Here is a 19,164-nt window from a genome sequence, read left to right as displayed (position 1 = left end):
TGCGGATAATTTTCGATGAATGTGTTCCTTTGCCCTGTCTCATTATCATTAAATATTCGCAAATAATTAAAGAGTTCGGAAGATTTGTTGCAAAAAGAATGCAATCGAAATTTTCCAGCTACAAAATTTTATCGTTTTAACAGTTTGGTTATTTCGATTGAAAATATATACGATGATCTCCCTAGGGATTCTTAATTTGCTGTTTGAAAATCACTTTCATTTGTATAACCAATTATTATCAATGAGAAGAAAGTTTCACTTCCATTTAATTGTTAACATTACGTCGCGCTGTATCTCATTAGCTGTTGCTGAGAATAAAAGGCAATCAATTATATAGCGAAATGAACTTTCCTTCCAGCAAAATCGATGACCTCAAAAGTTCAGGTATATTGTTTGTTAATCAATACTGAGTCATTTCTGCGGTGAAAGTTCTGATTTTATTCTTTCGGCGAAGTTTTGTCCACTGCGGTGTGTCCAATTATCAATTAGAAAAGAAAAAGTACTGAGGACTGCTTCATGATTCCCTACAGCTCAATTCCGGAAAAATTATTCATTTAATTTGATAGTCAGTAGGGTGAGTCTGAAATTAGTGCCTTATAATGATGGTAAATCCTCAATAGCCAGTTCTCGAAATCTGACTCTTTACCCTCCAAGTAAGAAACTTTGAACCTTATCAATATTCCGCATTGAGCGCTCCTTTCTTCGTTCCCTGTTTCTATATCAATTCCATATCGTTATCTATATCGATTTTTGATAGAGTTTGTAACCTTTGGGCTGTGGCCAAAGCCATAAGACATGATACTTTCTGTGCTAGTTTTTTCAGTTTTAACTGACTGAGTGCACCAATTTTCTTAAGATGGTTTAACACTCGAGTAATATCCCAGGTTGTAGAATATCTGGGTTTACTCGGTTTTTCTCTAAAAACACCCTTTGTATATATCCTAACTCGAAATGAGAGAAATAGCAGAACGAAAGGTGTTTACTGTGTGATGACCCACCTCACTTTGAAATTTCTTATTTAGAAAACTAATAATATCTGATGATTTAGTATTTAACATATCCAGCTTGTTCATATATGGATGTAATTCCACCATGATTTCAACGCACTTTCGTATGGTTTAAGGAAGTTGAGGCATTAGGATGAAAATGATGTCATCGCTTTTAAACCGATTGCATCTTATAAAGTGAAGTGTAAAAAAAATCAGTTAAATTTTTAGACAGTTTAGGAGCGTCGTTGCTGAGAAAAATCAATAACAATTTGGGCCAAATAACATGTAACCTTATGGAAGTCAAGATACATTCAGTGATATCTCTGCTAAAAATACGAAATTTGTTGGGCAACATGAACAAGACTTGCTGAATACTGTCAATTTTTTCAGATTTATTAGGAGATTTGCTGAGATTATAATAATAATAATCTGTTTCTCTTGCAGTTTTTGACGCTAGGATCGTCACCGTCCGTGTTTTTCACTGAGTTTTCACCGGTTTTTCGTCTTTTTTCTCAACTCTTCTTTAAAGTGTACGCAACATTGCCAAACTGTAAACTGGCCTAACTTCTATAAGGTACAGGTTATAACTTTTGGATAAAAAAATGACTGTACGGCCTCAACTTCCTTAAGGGTCGAATTTATTATAGTTCCCACTGACTCCTCATGTATTCCTCTTCTCAAGAAAGCAGAGCGGATAATTTGTCTGCTACAAGAGAAAGGTGGGATGACAATAGGTGGGATTGTCTGAAAGGAGAAATTAAAAAAAAAAAACTGGTTAGGATTAAATATGATGGGTGGTTTACTGAGAAGTGATGCATAAAGAGGATACCACGGTCGTGTGGGCCAAAATGGATACTCCTCCTGTTTTATCATTTATGATCTTTCGAAGAATCTTTAGCATTACAAAAAAAGGAGGGAATCTATAGAATTTTTCTTTGTACCACGATCTTGTGTAGGCGTCCACAGCTTCTGCTTCTGGATCAGGTAATCGTGAATAATATCTGAGACATTTTGTGTTTAATGTATCAATATTCGTGTATCGAGAAGCTGCGTCTGCCTCCACATTATCAGCTGATCGAATATAAGAAGCTTTTATCCAAATTTTCCTGTCATCATACCACTTCCATATTTTCTGTGAAAGTTCACCGAGGAATAGATATTGAATTCCACCAGCCTTGTTTATGTAAGTAATAGCTGTGGTAATGCCCAATTAAAGTAATTGCCCATCATAAAATGAACTCCAGCCCGTTAACAATGAGTCAAAAAAAATTTCGCGTACAAAATTTTGAATTCTGATAGGATTTGATCCAACCAGCCCATTATTTTTCCACCAATTAAGGTCGTCTCGCAATTTATCCTTTATGAGAAATCTTCCTTCATAATCTCCTCCATTCAATTTTAGGACGAAACATTTTTCTCGTTCTAATTTTTTTGTATGAATTGGACCATACGCTATTGCTGGACATGCCGTTGATAAAGTTCCAAGAAATTTCGCAAACTCGCAAGTTTGTAATTATTGCCTATTTTGAGATGACTACATAAGTTCACTATCTGATTTTTCTTTTTATCTCAGAGATTTAACGTAAATTTTACAGAGTCTATGATAAACTCTAAAAATTTACAACTTTGATTTGCGATTAAGCGACTTTTTTCAAAATTTATGATGAAACCAAGACTCTCCAATAATTGAACCGGCTTCTTCCATGTTTCGTTCACAAGTACTTTTTGTCTCACTGGTGAACAGAAAATCGTCCAAATAAACCAATGTGAATATACCTCACGTTCTTAATATATTTGTTATGGATTTGGCAATTTTTGTAAAAATATATGGACTAACTGAAAATCCAAAAGGCCAACAGAAAAATTAGAAAAGTTTATCATTAACCCATGAAATGTTCTTTAGAGATCAAACTCAGGGTAACTTTTATATTTTCCAATTTAAAATGTGGAGGATCTGTGTATTTATTCAATTTTTTCAGGTTTAAAATTAATCGATAGGACCCATTCTTTTGAGGGACAACGAAAAAGGAAGAAACAAATTGATCCTTGTTTGGAAGACACTCTTCAATTGGATCTTTCTCTGATAATTTTTGAATTTCTGAATCCATTATTTCTTGCTCTTTGTTAGAAATATTTTGATTCTTTGTGGCAATGAGAACTCTGATTAAACCAACCAATCGTGGCTCGTCCACAAAATCGAAGCACCAATAAGCGAATTTAGACAGGAAATCCCGGGTACAAGATTAAATTGAAGAATCGGAGAACTGGTCAAAATCCAGACTTATTATTATCATTATTTCTTTGTCTAAAAGAGCTCCGACAGGCAGTCTTGTTTCGAAATTCTGATACCTAAATCGTATGTAATAAACGCTCAGAATGCAAGAAATTGTCAACAATAATTTTCTTTCTTGCACCCTAGAAGAACAGGCCTCATCCGAGTTCGTTTGCGTTTAAAATCTCTAATGTGAGTTTCCTCATACTTTCTCAACCCGAGAGGACCGTGGCCGTTGGATTTGCTTGTTCCTAAATTCTTAGCCAGAACTACTATTTTTCCACGTCAGGAAGTCATGAAAAAAAAATAATTATTTTTTTTTGTATTAAGCGATCGCAAAAATATTAGAAAAATCGAAAAGCGAAAAAATTACAAAAATTTCGTGAAAAAAGAAATAAATTAAATGAAAAAGTAGGGGCCTATAGCTATAATGAATTTTTTTATGAAGAGATAATATACTTCTCGTTTCCATGTTCATGGAAGTCTCATCCACCCAATTCTAATGTCCTATTTATTCCTGAATTACTCGCTAGTCACGTTTTAGTTATAAGAGAAAATTAATTGAAGTAAATCATCAAATAAGCGAATATATCATATTCCACATGATATTACTCACAATTTGAAATTGATGGAATAGATGTGACTAAATAAAAACTCTTGACAACCGAAAAATCGATCTTATTTGAAAATTTAAAAATGGTATCTGCATATTTGCTTGGATTGTGATCCGACTTTCAATAGCGCTCGGTAATTTCGTTCACGAGACGCTCTCCATACTGTTCAGAAGTCTAAAAATACTTTAATACACAATTGTAATTTGTAGGAATAATGCAAACAGTTTAATTCGTGTGAATGAAATTCATTGATCATCGTTTTCCAATACATGGGAATTGATATTTTTTTCATGATTATTAGCAATCCGTAGATATTAGATATAATTTCTTCAAAAAACCGGGAGCATGAGAGTTGTGCGGATAAATGCTGCATCCGGAATAATTACGCACCTATTGCTTAAACAATGAATACAAATAGTTAAGTAATTGTAGGAGCATCGAAACTTATTAGAGTACTGTACATGGCGTGAAAATAATGTAGAGCAGACGTCACAATAATCAGCTAGACTGCGATGTTCTATTCTCTTCGATTTTGCTTCCAACAAATGAAATGGCGTAATTCCTTTACAGACAACATGGTGAACCATCTGGACGATGCTCATTTGCTGTCTATCGTTCTTTATATACATATATGTGGGCATATTTGTGGATTTCGTATCTCTACAGAGCAAGAGAGTGAAAGCGAAAGAGAGAGAGAAAGGGTTCGCATGTGCAACCCCTAGCAACATGTACTGCATTGCGGCGTTATTATTTATTGGAAATGTTATCGTACTAATATCATTGCAGCTTGTGCGACAAAGAGGACATCCTGTCCACGGCACAATCTGCTATTCTATATATATATATGTCTACTGCAGATAATAAGCTAGCAACGATTCGAGATGGGCTCTTGAAATAATTTGCAGCTCCATATTGATGCTGCGATGAGTCGTGCTCCGATTGGATTCCCGATAACAAGTGGAAGTGGAGCTGTGTTTTGCAATAATTATGAAGATTATTTCGGCTGGATGTTTCAATATTTTTTTCAAGTCATTAAAATTTTTATTCAAAGAATCACAGAATGAGATTCGAAGATCCAATTTTTTTTTTATATATGGAAGTCCATATACCTTGTTATTCATATATCGAGAGCAATTGAAGGGGAAAGTTGAGTTGAATTATTCAAATGGACTCGTGAAAACTTGCATGGAAGGATAAAGCACGAACAATCAAAAATAATTAAAAAATATGTTTTGTTATCGTAAGACAATAAACAATCAAAAGTATGGCTGAAAAATAATACTGAAATAAAGAATAAGGCATGAGAATAATTTAGTAGCAAAGAGATCGACGATTAAGGTATTCTTTTCGCATGAACGTATTTTTTGGTGGCGCAAATTGGGGCACTCGAAATTTGGACTGATTCCTAACCTCTTTTAGAAGTCGCTGTTATACGGGAAAAGCTTTTGCTTCTGCCATTTTTCCAACTTCTATCGTTAATATCTCTTTTAAACATTCGGTAACCCTTTATTTTTATCGTCGCTATGGATTCCTTGCATTTTTTTCTATCTGTAAGACAGTTTGTATCAGGAATTCAGAATTATTTAGTATATGAATTATTGAATAGAAAAGTGGTGATGATGGAATCTTCATAAGTTCCCGTATAAATTTTATGATTTTTGAAGTTTTAATTCTTTATTAAACGTTCGATAACCTGACCTGACATTTTGTCAATCTATTCGCATGGACTTTTACTTGACTGTAATTTAAAATAAGTTATTTGTCGAATATTTGGGCTCGTAAAAGGAAGATCTTAATGATGAATGGAACGATAGATTGTTGATCGATCGTAAGAGGATAATTCATATAAAAATCTCCAAGTCTGTGAACGATGGACATGTTTTTCGTAGAAAGTTGTTTTTCTGTATAACCCGTGGACTATTTCAAACGATAAGGTCTTATTTCAGTAGCAAGTTTTTTCGTGATCACCAATTTCCAAGCATGATTTTGAAAAGATCTAATGATGAACGAAAAAAAGTTGATTCTTACAGAATTGATCGGAATTCCATAAAAGTTGTGTTCTTAAATAGGAATCATATACGCATAAATAGGCAAACTTAGGTTGTACCAAAAATTCTTATTTCATCGTCGAAAATGGTGTTGCGTATGTAGCTTTCGATGTAGCTAGTACGATAGGGATTTAGTGTAGCTGTAGATAGGGATGAAGAGAACGCGAAATACTCTTCATTTTCATGGCAGCAACTGAACTTTTAAAGGGTCCCTATAAGGTTAGTCCTCACTTTGACCTCGTTCGTGGTAATACCTTCTATATGTGTGCGTGCATACATGCGTGTTCTCATTCAAGTGAAAATATTTTATGATTTGTGAAACCCATGGCACAATTCAATGACGCATAATTCAGGTTCGATTTTGTCCTCAAGCTGTGTGTTTTCGATCGTGTATTTCACAGTTGGCTGCTTGCACGTTTTGGTGGAATATTCGCTTCGTGCTTTTTTTTCCCCATTCGTTCTAGGATGCGTTTTAATGAACCCTTCGTGTAAGCTTATACTAATTTTTCAGTAAGTAAATCAGCTTAGAATACGTGCTGTTAATTGGAATTCACTTTCGTCGTTAATATATTCGTGACCTCTTAACCAGGAAAACTTGAATGCTTGGATGTTCATTAAGGTCATTGGTATGTACTTGCATTGTGCCAAATTTTCCAAAGACCAATACTACTGCATAGTACTTTCAACGTCATTTAAGCCTCCTCCAGCATCTCGCTTGATTAAACCACTTTATCGGTTCTGTAAAATCAATACTTTAGGTTCCTGTGCTCTAAGTTATGAACTTAAATTCCGAATTTGTTACGCATCTTCCATGTACACCATGTACTTAGATAGGCTCTGATGATAGAAAACAGGACAAAAAAAATACGAATTCACTGGATTATGAAGTCTAATGAGCCAATAAATATACCTAAAAAAAAATAATATTGCATGAGTTGGTGAGAGGTAAATTTCATTGAGACGATTCTTCGATGCAGGAAAAGACTTCTATTCATTTTCCTACCTAAGGTTATCACATCATAATATATTTTGATATTTATGCATGAGAATTTAGTATTTGAAATTGCGGAATACACCATTCGTATCGTCTCGCACTTTCTACGATTTTCCCAACGTGAAGCAACGTTCCAAGGTAAATCATTTTTGCTCAGTTGAAAACCATCCTCTATTATCATTATTTCAGGACCTCGTTGGAACAAGTTAGCGTATTACAACCTATGCGTATACATTTGGGCAACAGAAAAACAAAATGTAACGATGAAAATGGTGGTCGAGATCTTAAAGTCCTCGTTTTAAATCGTTTTGGTCTCGCCTAAATCTCTCCTCTAGACGCATTAACGACTTATCCGGAGTGTGATTTATAATCTCTACTTGAGCTTCGTGAAAGACACATCGGTGTGGTGTTTGCCAGGCAATATCCAAAGTTACTAGGACACGTTGCCAAGAATCGTTGTATGAATCTTCATCCTCCCCCTCGTGGTCGGGCCAAAATGTCATCCAGTTCGTTTTCCTCGCCATGGCACCCGATATTTTCTTTTATTAGGGATAAGTAGGATCGATTTTGTGAAATCCCGGATATTTGAATGATTCGACGTTTTAATATATCTTGTTCCTGATTTTTCATATCGATTAAAAAAATCATCGGAAATTCGTTCTGAAAAGTGGTTACTCAAGATCGACTGTGGAGATGTTGAACAGTTCAACAATTTCCAGCTTGACCAGAGTCTTGCGATGATGCACTCGATCAATTAATCGGAAAATAAAATTACTTTGTGGGCAAGTAATGCTTTGAGAGATATAATCGCTGGGTAACGTTGTTCAAATGAACAGATGAATATTCAGTAATTATGAGCAACGATCAACGTTTCGCTAATACTTGAATGACAAATGTACCGGACAAATGTCAATGGATACTTATCGAGCAGCGTAGTAAACGTAATTGGAATTTCAATTAGAAGTCATTAATTTATCGATCAAGCTCGCTTTTTGAAGACGCTAGAAACTATTTTCGTTTTCATATCTCGTGTTGCAATAACGGAAATGTATTCTTGGAAGTTTTTCAATTAGCTTATGTGGCGAGGCTGATAAATTGGCGAGCAACAAAGCAGCCATATATCAGTAATACTGCATACAGTGTGCAAATTGACGTTGCTTTCAATTAGTCGCGTCATACTTTATTGGCTGTTACATAAAACAATGCCATTGCGGCATGCCACTAATTGATTAATTTACTCAAGAGAATATTTTGCAAATTCATTTATAAGGTAGAACGTTACTGACATTCGACAGAAAGCTAGGAGTTGAGATTGACATAAAATTAGCGCATAGTTCGCCGCATGAGCAGAGTGTGATCGCCGTCAAGCCCTTTATTATCGTGGACCAGTTTCAAGTTCCACTTATGCCCCGAATCTACCAAATTTCCACTACTACATTATCCTATCCATGAAATTACACTATATACATGCATCTTATGTACATTCAGAATGTTCATAGTATTTGCATGACTGATAAAAATCAGTAATTTGTACCATAAGATTTCGCTTGAAACGAATTGATTTCGATTCGTGAATTCAGTTATATTTTTTTATCTTATCATTGCAGTCTCGGGTCTATAACCCAATCAATATACCGTATAAATAAAATATTATCGTTGCGAAGATAGTTCATTGAATGATTATATTCTAACATAAATTCGGGGTATTTTTCACCTCTGATTTCTTTGCGTCCTGTGTGGTACTCACAAAATCATCACATACTGTGGAGTTCATTGTAATAAGATGCATTTCAGTCCGGTATATAAGTTAATCAGTCATCGAAGACCGCACTTCGTTATTGTTTGGTGTTTTGTCAGTTATGAATGTTCGATCTATGACCCAGCCTGAGAAGACACGAACGGTCTATACGCCATGTGCGAATAAAGTAGTCGATAGAACATGCAGGCAGATATAAGTACGCCTCAGAGTCGAACCAATATCGGAAATCAATTAAACCTTCATTCAATATACCTCGTTATATTGGCATTCAAAACTCCTCCACAATATCATTCTCCACATTCAAGATTGAACCTAATCTCCAGTTTCCCACGTTATAGCTCACGATAGGAATGATCGTATGTTCTTCGTATCTACAACTTTGTGGAAAAACGGCGGTACTTTGGTCTTTGTGGTACAATTTCTTCATGGAACACATTCAAAGAACTCTTCACAGGGCACCCTGTGATAATACATAGATGGAAAAATGTTGGTCTGCTTTTCATTTTTGAGTAGAGCGCGTGGTGCGAATCGAGGAATTGGAAACTTTTCATACTCATATGGGAGAGTTTTGTTCAAATCCACAATCCACAAAACCAGTGGATTAGATGATAAGAGTACTGAAAAATAGGAAAAGGAAGAATCCCAGTGTAAGAGGTATACGAAAGAGGGTTTTGTGAGTGTTTCCGTCGAGATGAATAATAATTGTTGATTTTTATTAGTCAGTCACCATATTCCATAAAAATTGCATGAGGTAATTACATATAAAACAGAAATTTAAATAAAGATGATATCTCGGAGTCATTCTATCGTGAAGTTTTTTTCCCTATTTACGTGAATAATTTTACCATTTATTTTTACGACAGCATACAGAGCAAAGCATACTTTTCTCTTTCTATTTTTTCCTGTCCCTGTCCTCGGTCTTGTTTCACCAGCGCACAGAGTATGCCTTCCAGACACCGTAGAGTTTCGACGATGTTTCTTTAATGTGTTTTTCCCTCATCGCTGTTTTCAAGCCTCATTGATTTTTCCGGTAGAAATGATTGTAAAGAAATTTTATCGAATGATCACGAGGAGATGACTCGCGGCAGTGCTGCTAATTAACCGGAAACCGTGTACCACGATAATCATTTTTATAACATCATTTATATACTTGGATGACGTGACGAATATAAGTCCTGTTATTTTAAAATATCTTTGCACATTTTTTAAAATCTCACTGTCATCTTTGCAGATTCGTAAAAATGTGATGAAAATTTTTCTGATAGTAGGATGCGAAAAAAGCTTATTGATTTTAGACTGTAAACTCGAGATATTCCCGTACAAAAGATGCTTCTTGGAATCATCATGCATACGAAAGTAATCTCAATTCTTTCGAATGAAAAAAAAATAATAATCAACTATTTTCGGAGTGATTTTCTCCGAATGAGAAGTGTTATTTTATCGATTGTTTCTGTGTTTCATTTTTACACTCACGCATGATGGCGATGATCTTGGGGAATCCTGCTGTGACGATCCTCTGAAAATCCATAAATGCCCGCTACTGCGGCCATACCTCGATCCCAATTCACAAAAGAGTCATATTTCGCCGAGCGAAATTAATGTTCGTTTTCACTAACAAAGATGATAAGACAGTTTCTCGGTGTGGATATCACAAGACACGTAATTCTTTCTTGACTTTGACCAATTTTCCAGTTTGAGCATTCTATATTATACCTAGTTTAGAATATCCCGAAATTTTTATTTCATAAGATCCGTAATCACTGTTCGAGCAACCGAAAGAAGTATAGTTTAAATATCCGACGTTCAAATTCATTTCACTGGTTCTCGTATATATTTGATTTCCGTATGGCTGGCGAATCCCGAAGGTATCAATTGCGCAATAGAATACTGTGCAGGTTTTTCTCATCGAGAGATTGTGAAGTCACACGACGTTGCTCTTCTATATTATTTGAATTAATTTCCAGGTTTTGCCAGACCCCTATAATCCGTGGGTTTCTAGAGGATCTCGAGTGTGAGTCACGCTTCTTTCAACTCGTATGCACACAAATATATCAAGAACTATCCAGTTTTATTAATAACGCGCTGGAACACCGATGAAATATTGCAGCGAGACTACAATTTCGCGATATACCGAGAGACAAATATATACATGTGAGTATAAAATGGAAAAGAGCATCAAAGCAACGATCAATCGCTTTATACAGTCTGACGAATCAAGAGCCGAAGAAATCAGCCGAATTTTCCATTCGTTGAATTTTGAGATATTTATATCGCGACGTAAGCCACGAATAAATCGTTGTAATCTTTAATTCCCATGGGTAATAAGTTGCAATTCATAACTCTTGAATATGATAAAATCCACAGAAAATAAGTCTTCCTAGGAATCAGTTAAACTGAAACTCAAACCTTGTAGAATCCTTCAAATATTTTGTCGCATACGTCCAGCAATAAACAAATTTTTATAGTTTCAACGAAAGTTCCGTTGAGGTGTGATAAAGTTTTCTTTCAACGTGACAAAGCTTGTTATTTGGAATCTTATCAGACGTATGCAAATGAAAAATTTAATTGTGTCTATAAAGTTAGTTTATTATTTATTTAAACATCCTTTTTCATAATGAAATATATATGTTGATTAAGGTTTGCCACCATCGCTCGACATTGAGTTTGAAAATAATATACCAATGAGGATGAAACTATTAATCGAAACGTCGTGTCAAAGAAATGCAGCATCTTTGAAATAATCCAAATAATTTAGCACTCATACTGTTCGAGAAGCATACGCGAATCCGATATTTGCTGCATCATGTGAAATGTGCTGAATTTCTCTCAATATTCATAATGCAAACGAATCCTAGCGGTATGAATTTTTTTTTTTTTTCTTTTAATCACACGACATAATGGTGGTCGTAAAAATGACCTCATGAAAAGATGAAGATTCTACAAATAGGTGATTAAAATATTTTTCCAAATGCAAGTCAATCGGTTCCACAGACAAACTTAATTAGTATCATACGATTTTTATATACTCGTGTTCCCAATGTTCGTCTGACATGAAGATTTACGGCTTAGTTCTGAAGTATATTGGATTTTATAGAAATATGTATTTCAATATTCGTTCAGAATGCATTTGAACAAATCGCTAAAAGCTATAAATGGAAATGGGCGTGTTATTCTTATACCCAATAGATTCGTTAGTGCATTTGACATTCGCGAAAAAATAGATTCCAGTATTCTTATTTTAAAAGAAAGGAACGACTCACTGCAAAATGTTGCTCCGCGCGATTACTAGGTTTCAGAGTAATAAGCATTTATTTTCATGTATTTCGTGAATGTGTGGATAAGAAGTGAAAATGCAGATGATTTGATATCGCGAACACTCATTGTCGAGTTTTATACCATTTGTTAAATCGATACAAAAAATAGTACGGATCGGTCAGCCCCAACGATTGTCCGGTAGCTTCACCACAATTTCCACGTAAGCTCGCTCTCTAACTTCGATCGACACGCTCCTAACCTCCTCAACGATGAGCTATAGTGAATGCGGCGCAAATGCCCACTCGCTGATATCGCTATAGGCATGTCCGGGTCATCACGTCGTACTATATGTGCCGACGTGGTGAAACGCGGCAAAAGGTAACCTAACGATACTTTACGTAGCTAATTACACGAATTATCGTTTTTCTTTGTTTTTCCACGCTCGATGTATAGAATTTATTCTGCAAGACCGTGCTTCAATTGGCTGCTAAGGTCATGTACTTTTACAAGAAATGAGAAATCGGTAAAGCCTCGATGTTTACTGTTGAATCGATCGGTACTGGATTGTATTTGTAATATTTTCATTATTTTTTTGAGACGTACATTTTTGTGCATTTTAACAATTGAAATTCTATTGAAATAAATAATCTGCAATAATAAATATTGATAAAGCTCTTGAGCGTATTAAGATTAAACGGTTTGGGGAATTTAACTACGTAATAATGAGTATCCGTATCGAAAAATTTATACAGGGGACGAAATTGATGAAAGCTTCTTTGTGTTTGGCAAATCTCCGATAAAATGAGAAAGTATACACTGAAAAACCGCGAGGTTCGCACGTGAGCATGCATGCCACGAACTTCGATCGACCATAAGCGTGACTTGACCGTAGAACTACAGTTCGTAGCAATCATATAACAATTTTTCTGGTGTATTAGAAAACTTGAGCGATGTACAAATTTTTATTGAGTACCAGGCACGGAAAAAAATGAGAAATTCTTCGAAGTTATTTTTTTTATAGGTTTACAAATAAAAATGGCAGCTCACTTAAGTAATTCCGAGTCAAGACTGAGCTGTTTTTTCAGTACTGTGTGGACGAAAAATAAGAATGCATAGTCTCGCAAACTGCTCACGAAGCACATGTAAAAGCATGCTTGGGAATGTTTATGCTAAAATTCACGCCGTAAATTGGAGAAAAAAATGTAACTTTCGGTTCACAAGTTCGAAATTGCTGACCAAAGGGAGGTTCTCAGTTCGTGATAAATGACCCAATGACGATATCAATTGCAATACAAAAAGCGATAGACGCGCCGTTAGAGAAAGTAAAACACAATATAGCTCGCATAACTTTATAGACTTTTCCATGGCCGCGTTAAAACTTCTTAACCATTAGGATTTTACCACGTGTAATCGAGTTTGCAAAAAAAAATTATACATGCGCTATTCTGGCCGTTATTAAGTTAATATTTTCTTCGCAACGACTAAATTTCGAACACTCTCGACACACGACTATTCCAGTAAATCTGAAAAAAAAATGAAACAAAAAAACTTGAATGTGTCGATGTGCGGTATAAATAAAAATAGAGATAAAATCCAGAAAATTAAATTCACTTCAAAATGTAGCAGAAGGTCGTTCGGTCTCGGGAGAATATACATCTAGAGAGAAAAGGATGTTTCTACGCGAGTTCGTTCTTGGTCCCACATCGTAGGATATTACGGTATATCCTTATAGAAATATTCAAGATCCCAGAGGATGAAAATAAAGAAAGGGAACAGAAAAAAAGTACAAACAGAAGAGAAAGGTACTCGAGCTCATGACTCTTGCTGGTCCCGTTTATAAAGTCAACAACGATATTTATGAACGAGAGACGTATTAGGCGCACGTTGCACCAGTGAATTTCTCAACTTGGATATTCGAAACTTTGCCATTCGGTACGTGCGAGCACGTACGTGACAGACCAAATCACGATACTGATGTTGTAATTTTTCTGGCAAATAGGGTTTCTCTTTTTTCACGAAGCTCGATAAGCATTATTCTCCTTTTCAACGCTAATATTTCATTAGTCACTTTCGACGCCATTTCCCAGCAGTAGTCCACCTTTACAAAAATCCGAATAATTCATCGTACGATGGCTCTGTCGCACTGCACATTGATTTTTATTCGCGCATTAACCGTCTTCTCAACTACGAGGGTGATGATTGTCCAGTTTATTTATTGTCACGAAAGGAAAAAATCGCCGAGAAAGTATTCACTTTCAGAATTTCATGAGTGTAACCATTGCACCGAAATTAACGCTGGATCAGATAAAAATAGCACGCTCTATATGAAAAACACTCGCAAACATGAGCACGCACCACTCAGATGAGAAAAGATATCTCCGGAGACTCCGGATTAATTAGTTCTTGTGTGGAAACTTTCGTAAAGTCATCACCGTACGGGAGTAAACTGCGGGAACGTCAAAAGTAACAGAGGAGAGAGAGAGAGAGGGCGGAAGAGAGGCAGATAAACTCTCCAGTTTCGACAAATTAAACCACGGGACTACAACAGACTAGTACAGTATATCCTGCTCCATCAAAGCGACAAAAAATTCGAGTGGCAACATTCAATTTATAAGAGAGTAAAAAATGAAATTCGAGAATAACAAAAGAGCCTCAGTCGAGTCCCATTATTCCGGAGCACATTATTTTTCTCGGTGATTGAGGATGACTCGCCACAGAATAAATAAGCACAACCGATCAAACCGAAAACAACGCAGAATATTTTAAAGAAAGTAAACGAATGGAGTAGCCAAGAAAATGATTAAAAAGAATAAAAACATTTTTCGGAGATAATATTTTTTCTAGGCACATGTATCCGGTAACTACAATTTTCCCGCAAATAAAAGTTGAAATCACATCAAATCGTAATGATAACGACTATTTTCACTGTTTTATTTATTATTGCCGCCGTTGAACCGATGCAAGAATTAACAGAATTTGTCTGTTGACCGAAAATAGCGCGATATGCGAGAGGCCGAATTTCGTTTTTCTCGCCCTCTCTCTCTCTCTCTCTCTCTCTCTCTTTTCCTCTCCCTCGTTTACAGTCTCCCGACGTCGCGACAACTTTGAAATGAACGAACCGCTTTCTCTCCAGGGGAAAGAAGTTGTCGTGTACGAGCTCGAGGCGCACCGAGCGAGCGAAGTGAAGTAGCGAGACAGAGAGAGGCCACCACGCGAGTCTCGGAGCGAGGGTTGCAAAAGCGTCGTCCGATCGCGCGCGCGACCGACCGACCGCGGTTGTGCTTCGGCAGTCAGGCAGCGTGCGCTCTGCGGGTGTAACCGAGAAGGCCTTGGCTGCTGCGGCGCGTGCCACATCCTTTCACCCCCTTATATACACATATAACCAATATACATTTAAATTTATATGTATATATAGTGCCGAAGTGCAGAAAGGTCGTCGAGCAGCAGCTCTTACGAGATCTTCACGCCCTTTCAACAATACACCATTGATAAGTACACACATACTGCTATAGATATATGCGTTAACGACAGTTTTCCACCTCTTTTCTCCGGCTCTACGACCTACACCAACACATACTTCGACAGATAGATCCCCGAGTGGTATTACAGTATACCAACAGCAAGGGACTCTGAAGCTCACGGTATGCCACTCTTGGATCGTTTTTCTCCTACTGGAGCTCGTCCCTCTTTGCGAATTCCTCCTTCCACATCGCGCAAAAATGACGCTGCGGCTTCGTTTATGTGTACACTAGCATAAATGTACGTGTGCTTTTGCTTTTCTCTTTTTCCCGCGTCTTTCGCACATGCAGAGTTTGCGCGATCAAGCATCGGACGATGGATGAATATCCCGTATAGATATTACATATTTTGCATGTAGAGCATGTGTGGAAACAGTGCATGTGCGTATCGAGCTTCTCGACATAAAATATACACTTCTTCTCTTCCCCTTTCAAGGCAGAAACATGAACTGAGCAGACGGAACTGAGTGTTGCCGGTAAGCACCACACAACGAGTATAACATCAAAATTTCTCTTGGATATCCATTTAGTAATATCAGCAACGTATAGACACTTTCTCTCAGCTTTCTAGAACAACGTGAAATTAATCTTTTTTGGTTTTCATTTAAAGAGTCGCGGTAGCGATACGAGACAAGTATTTCTATGTACAATTTTCAAAAATTACTCCGGCGATATTGAACTTATCAAAGCGTTTTAAAAGATGTTCGAAGTTCACGTATTTACTACTTTTTTCTTACATGCGCTGCAAATATATTGAAGTTTCATTTCTTCGTGGCATACACCGCCTTGTTACCAGAAAGCTTGCTAATATCTCAGTGTCCATGTGAAATTCTGTATTAATAGTATTAATGTGGCTGCATTGCAGTACAGTACAATTGTTTTACACAACAAGAATGAAATTTTCAATGGAAATGAAAATCCGTACTAAGAATTTGGCGAATTCGCAACCATGTATGATAGGTCAGGTACTCCCTCCGAAATTTTTTCCTGTAACAGTATTTTTCATAGTTCATTTCCATTATTGTTGTATAAAACGAGTGTGTTGCTTTGATTTTTTCATTGGTTCGAATCTATTCGATTACTGTGAAGTCTAGACTAAATTTTTTCAATCGACGCCCAAACCATTATTTGGAAGGAGTAAATGAACTTGTCTCAATTTTTTTTACAGTATCTATGCTTTTAATTTACTACTCTTGCAGATTTTTATGAGCCCATCTCATCAACGTAAACCCTCTTATCTCCCCTCTTCAATAATCAAAGACATGCACGAAACGATTTTCTTAAGGAAGTCTTAAGGTAGTCGACTGACACGCATATCAAATTTTAAAGGGTTCGTCTTATTGGTTATTTAGATAAACGTTTTTAAATATGAAGACAAATATCCAGAAGGGATTATGGGCAAAAAATCGTTTACTTTTCCATATAAAGAATGAACGCTTCTTACGAAGTTTATGAAAAAGTACATAATAACATTGAAGTATATAACAAAGGTATGGGAAAAAGTTCGAGACGATTGTTTTAGCAGTAATAAAAATATATAACTTTAAAGATTGAACGAAATTGGTAAAAAGAGCAATCGTAACCTCAAATTTGCTTATTCCGGCATTCTGTTTCTTCTTGGCTTGGCGGGCCATCCCTATCATAGCCTTCAGTCTTTTTATTAATACTTTTTCTCGATCCATTTCCTTCGTGTTTTCTCCTTGCGCTCTTTAAAGCAATTTTTTATATAAGAACTACAGTATTTTAGCCAGGGACGAATGAAATTTTGTGTTCAGTCAGCGATGGATTCCCGTTTAATTAACGGCTTGTAATTTTATTCGCCAAAAAATAAGTGAGAAAAATGTATTTACAATTTTTAATTAATAACTCTGATATTAATTTAGAATGATAATATCTTTAATTAAGAAGTAAAAATCGACTCCAATTAGACACCCATGAAATACTATAGTACGGGCATGATCTACCTTAAAATCTCTCATTTCCGAGAGACTTGCCTAGGGCGTGCAAAAAACTCGACCGATGCACGCAGTCCAAAACTATCAAAAGCTGTTGAAATGTAATTAAGACGCATCATGATCATAAGCGCGTTAGATCATCTCAAAAATGAATGATATTCTGTAGTTTTAAACATCATTACTTAATAAATGGGATTCCATTTTATCAATTTCGCATCTGCGCGAACGAATACTGATTGAATTGTGAATTTGGGATGACGTCAAATCGATTTTTAATGATCAAATGTCTCTAGACCAACGAATCAAAAAAGATCGGCTAATGCGCTGAAGTTCTTTTTCTCGTTATTCCATAGAAAATAATTTCAAGTATACTTAATAGAAGGACACAAAATTTATGAACAACTAATAATCCGATTTTCCCTCAAAAAAAATAGTTGTAAATAGTTGAAAATCGACATAACTGTAAAGAAAATCATAACGTACAACTGGTTGTAGGATTATTTTTAACCGATGATAATTAGTATATCTTGTCGCAAATGATTCTTTGCTTATTATATTCTACAGAAAGTTGTGCCTATGGCAATGCAAGGAGCACAATTCGCAGTCGCTTTTCTGTTCTATGTATACTTTTAACAGCAGGCCACAACCGTCGTTCACGTTCTTCCGTTATCTCCCTCTCCCTATTTTGCGATTCCGTTTCAACGTCGTATAGACTCTTCGATGTCCAGTACGGGGGAGGAAGTTCTCGCGATAGAGATACAACAAAATCGTTAGCACTAGCACTGCGAAGCACGTAGCTTGACAATGCCCTAAACGTTATTTATGGACGATAGCATAATGTGTCCGATAGCATATGTATTTGCGTCCCTACACACGATCGATCCGGTCACCATGTATCGTAACGATAGACGTGAACGACCGGTGGTCCCTTGATGATGATGATGATGATGATGATGATGATGATGGTGATGCCCGGGCTGAGTAGCTGAGGGGCAGTCATTGAGAGCAACCAGCCGCATGATAGAAGCTTACGTGCTACCACCTCCCCATTTAGTTCTCAGGGTGTTGACTCGGAAAATCCGATTATCATTTTGATCAATATGACATTATTATCATCAGACTTGCCTCACAATCACCCAAATGTACATTTGATATCCCATATATCTATGGCCATATAACATTTGCACTCGAAATACAAGTTGGGCTGAAACATTGAGCTAATTTGACGATACCCCAATGAGCTTTCATTGAACTCCCCCACAAGGAAAATTCATAGTGATTCATGTTCTGAAACGCGTAAAATAATTGAGTCATTCTCCTTTCAAATTTGCTCCAAAGTAGGCCAAACTCTGAATGTTCCAAACAAGCTTCGATTCGCACAGTAGTGAGAGTTAAGGTTACACGGTTGACCTGGCAAGAATCAGGAAATGGATTAACAAGATTTATCAGATAGCACTCGGTCGAAAAAAAGGTCTTTCGATTTTGCTGTGATCATCCAAAATAGCCGGCGAAGATACCGACAATGAAAATGCTTTTCTTTAGAAAAATTAATGTTTGTGCCTTTACCGTTATTTAAAAAACAAAGCTCTCCACGATCGGGATAAATTTTGCAGATTATTAGCTTATGTTTTTTTTTTCTTCAATTTACTCACCCAATCAGGATTTCACGTTTGTATCAATGACTTCATGGTATATCTAGACTTTTGCTTATCGACACTATTTACTTATGGAATATCTGCAAGATTATTGATTTTCACTCT

The 19,164-nt window shown here is 36.3% G+C and overlaps 1 protein-coding gene across 6 annotated transcripts in view; it reads right to left on the bottom strand.

The window, feature by feature from the left end:
• Positions 1 to 19,164, bottom strand: part of shaker (Potassium voltage-gated channel protein Shaker) — a 203,604-nt gene that overhangs the window by 48,118 nt on the left and 136,322 nt on the right. The window contains exons 1-2 of one of the 6 annotated variants that reach the window (XM_043433659.1): positions 13,738 to 13,823; positions 10,150 to 10,389 (exon numbers count right to left, since the gene is read on the bottom strand). The exons of the other annotated variants lie outside the window; for them this stretch is intronic. Coding sequence (XP_043289594.1) covers positions 10,150 to 10,226 — 77 coding nt within the window. The 5' untranslated portion in view covers positions 10,227 to 10,389; positions 13,738 to 13,823. Of the gene's footprint in view, positions 1 to 10,149; positions 10,390 to 13,737; positions 13,824 to 19,164 lie in introns of those variants that run through there. 6 annotated transcript variants of the gene reach the window in all.

Source organism: Venturia canescens, chromosome 1, assembly GCF_019457755.1.
Source record: "Venturia canescens isolate UGA chromosome 1, ASM1945775v1, whole genome shotgun sequence".
Classification (NCBI taxonomy): domain Eukaryota; kingdom Metazoa; phylum Arthropoda; class Insecta; order Hymenoptera; family Ichneumonidae; genus Venturia; species Venturia canescens.
Note: the sequence above shows the minus strand (reverse complement) of the source record. Positions and strands in the feature narration are given on the sequence as shown.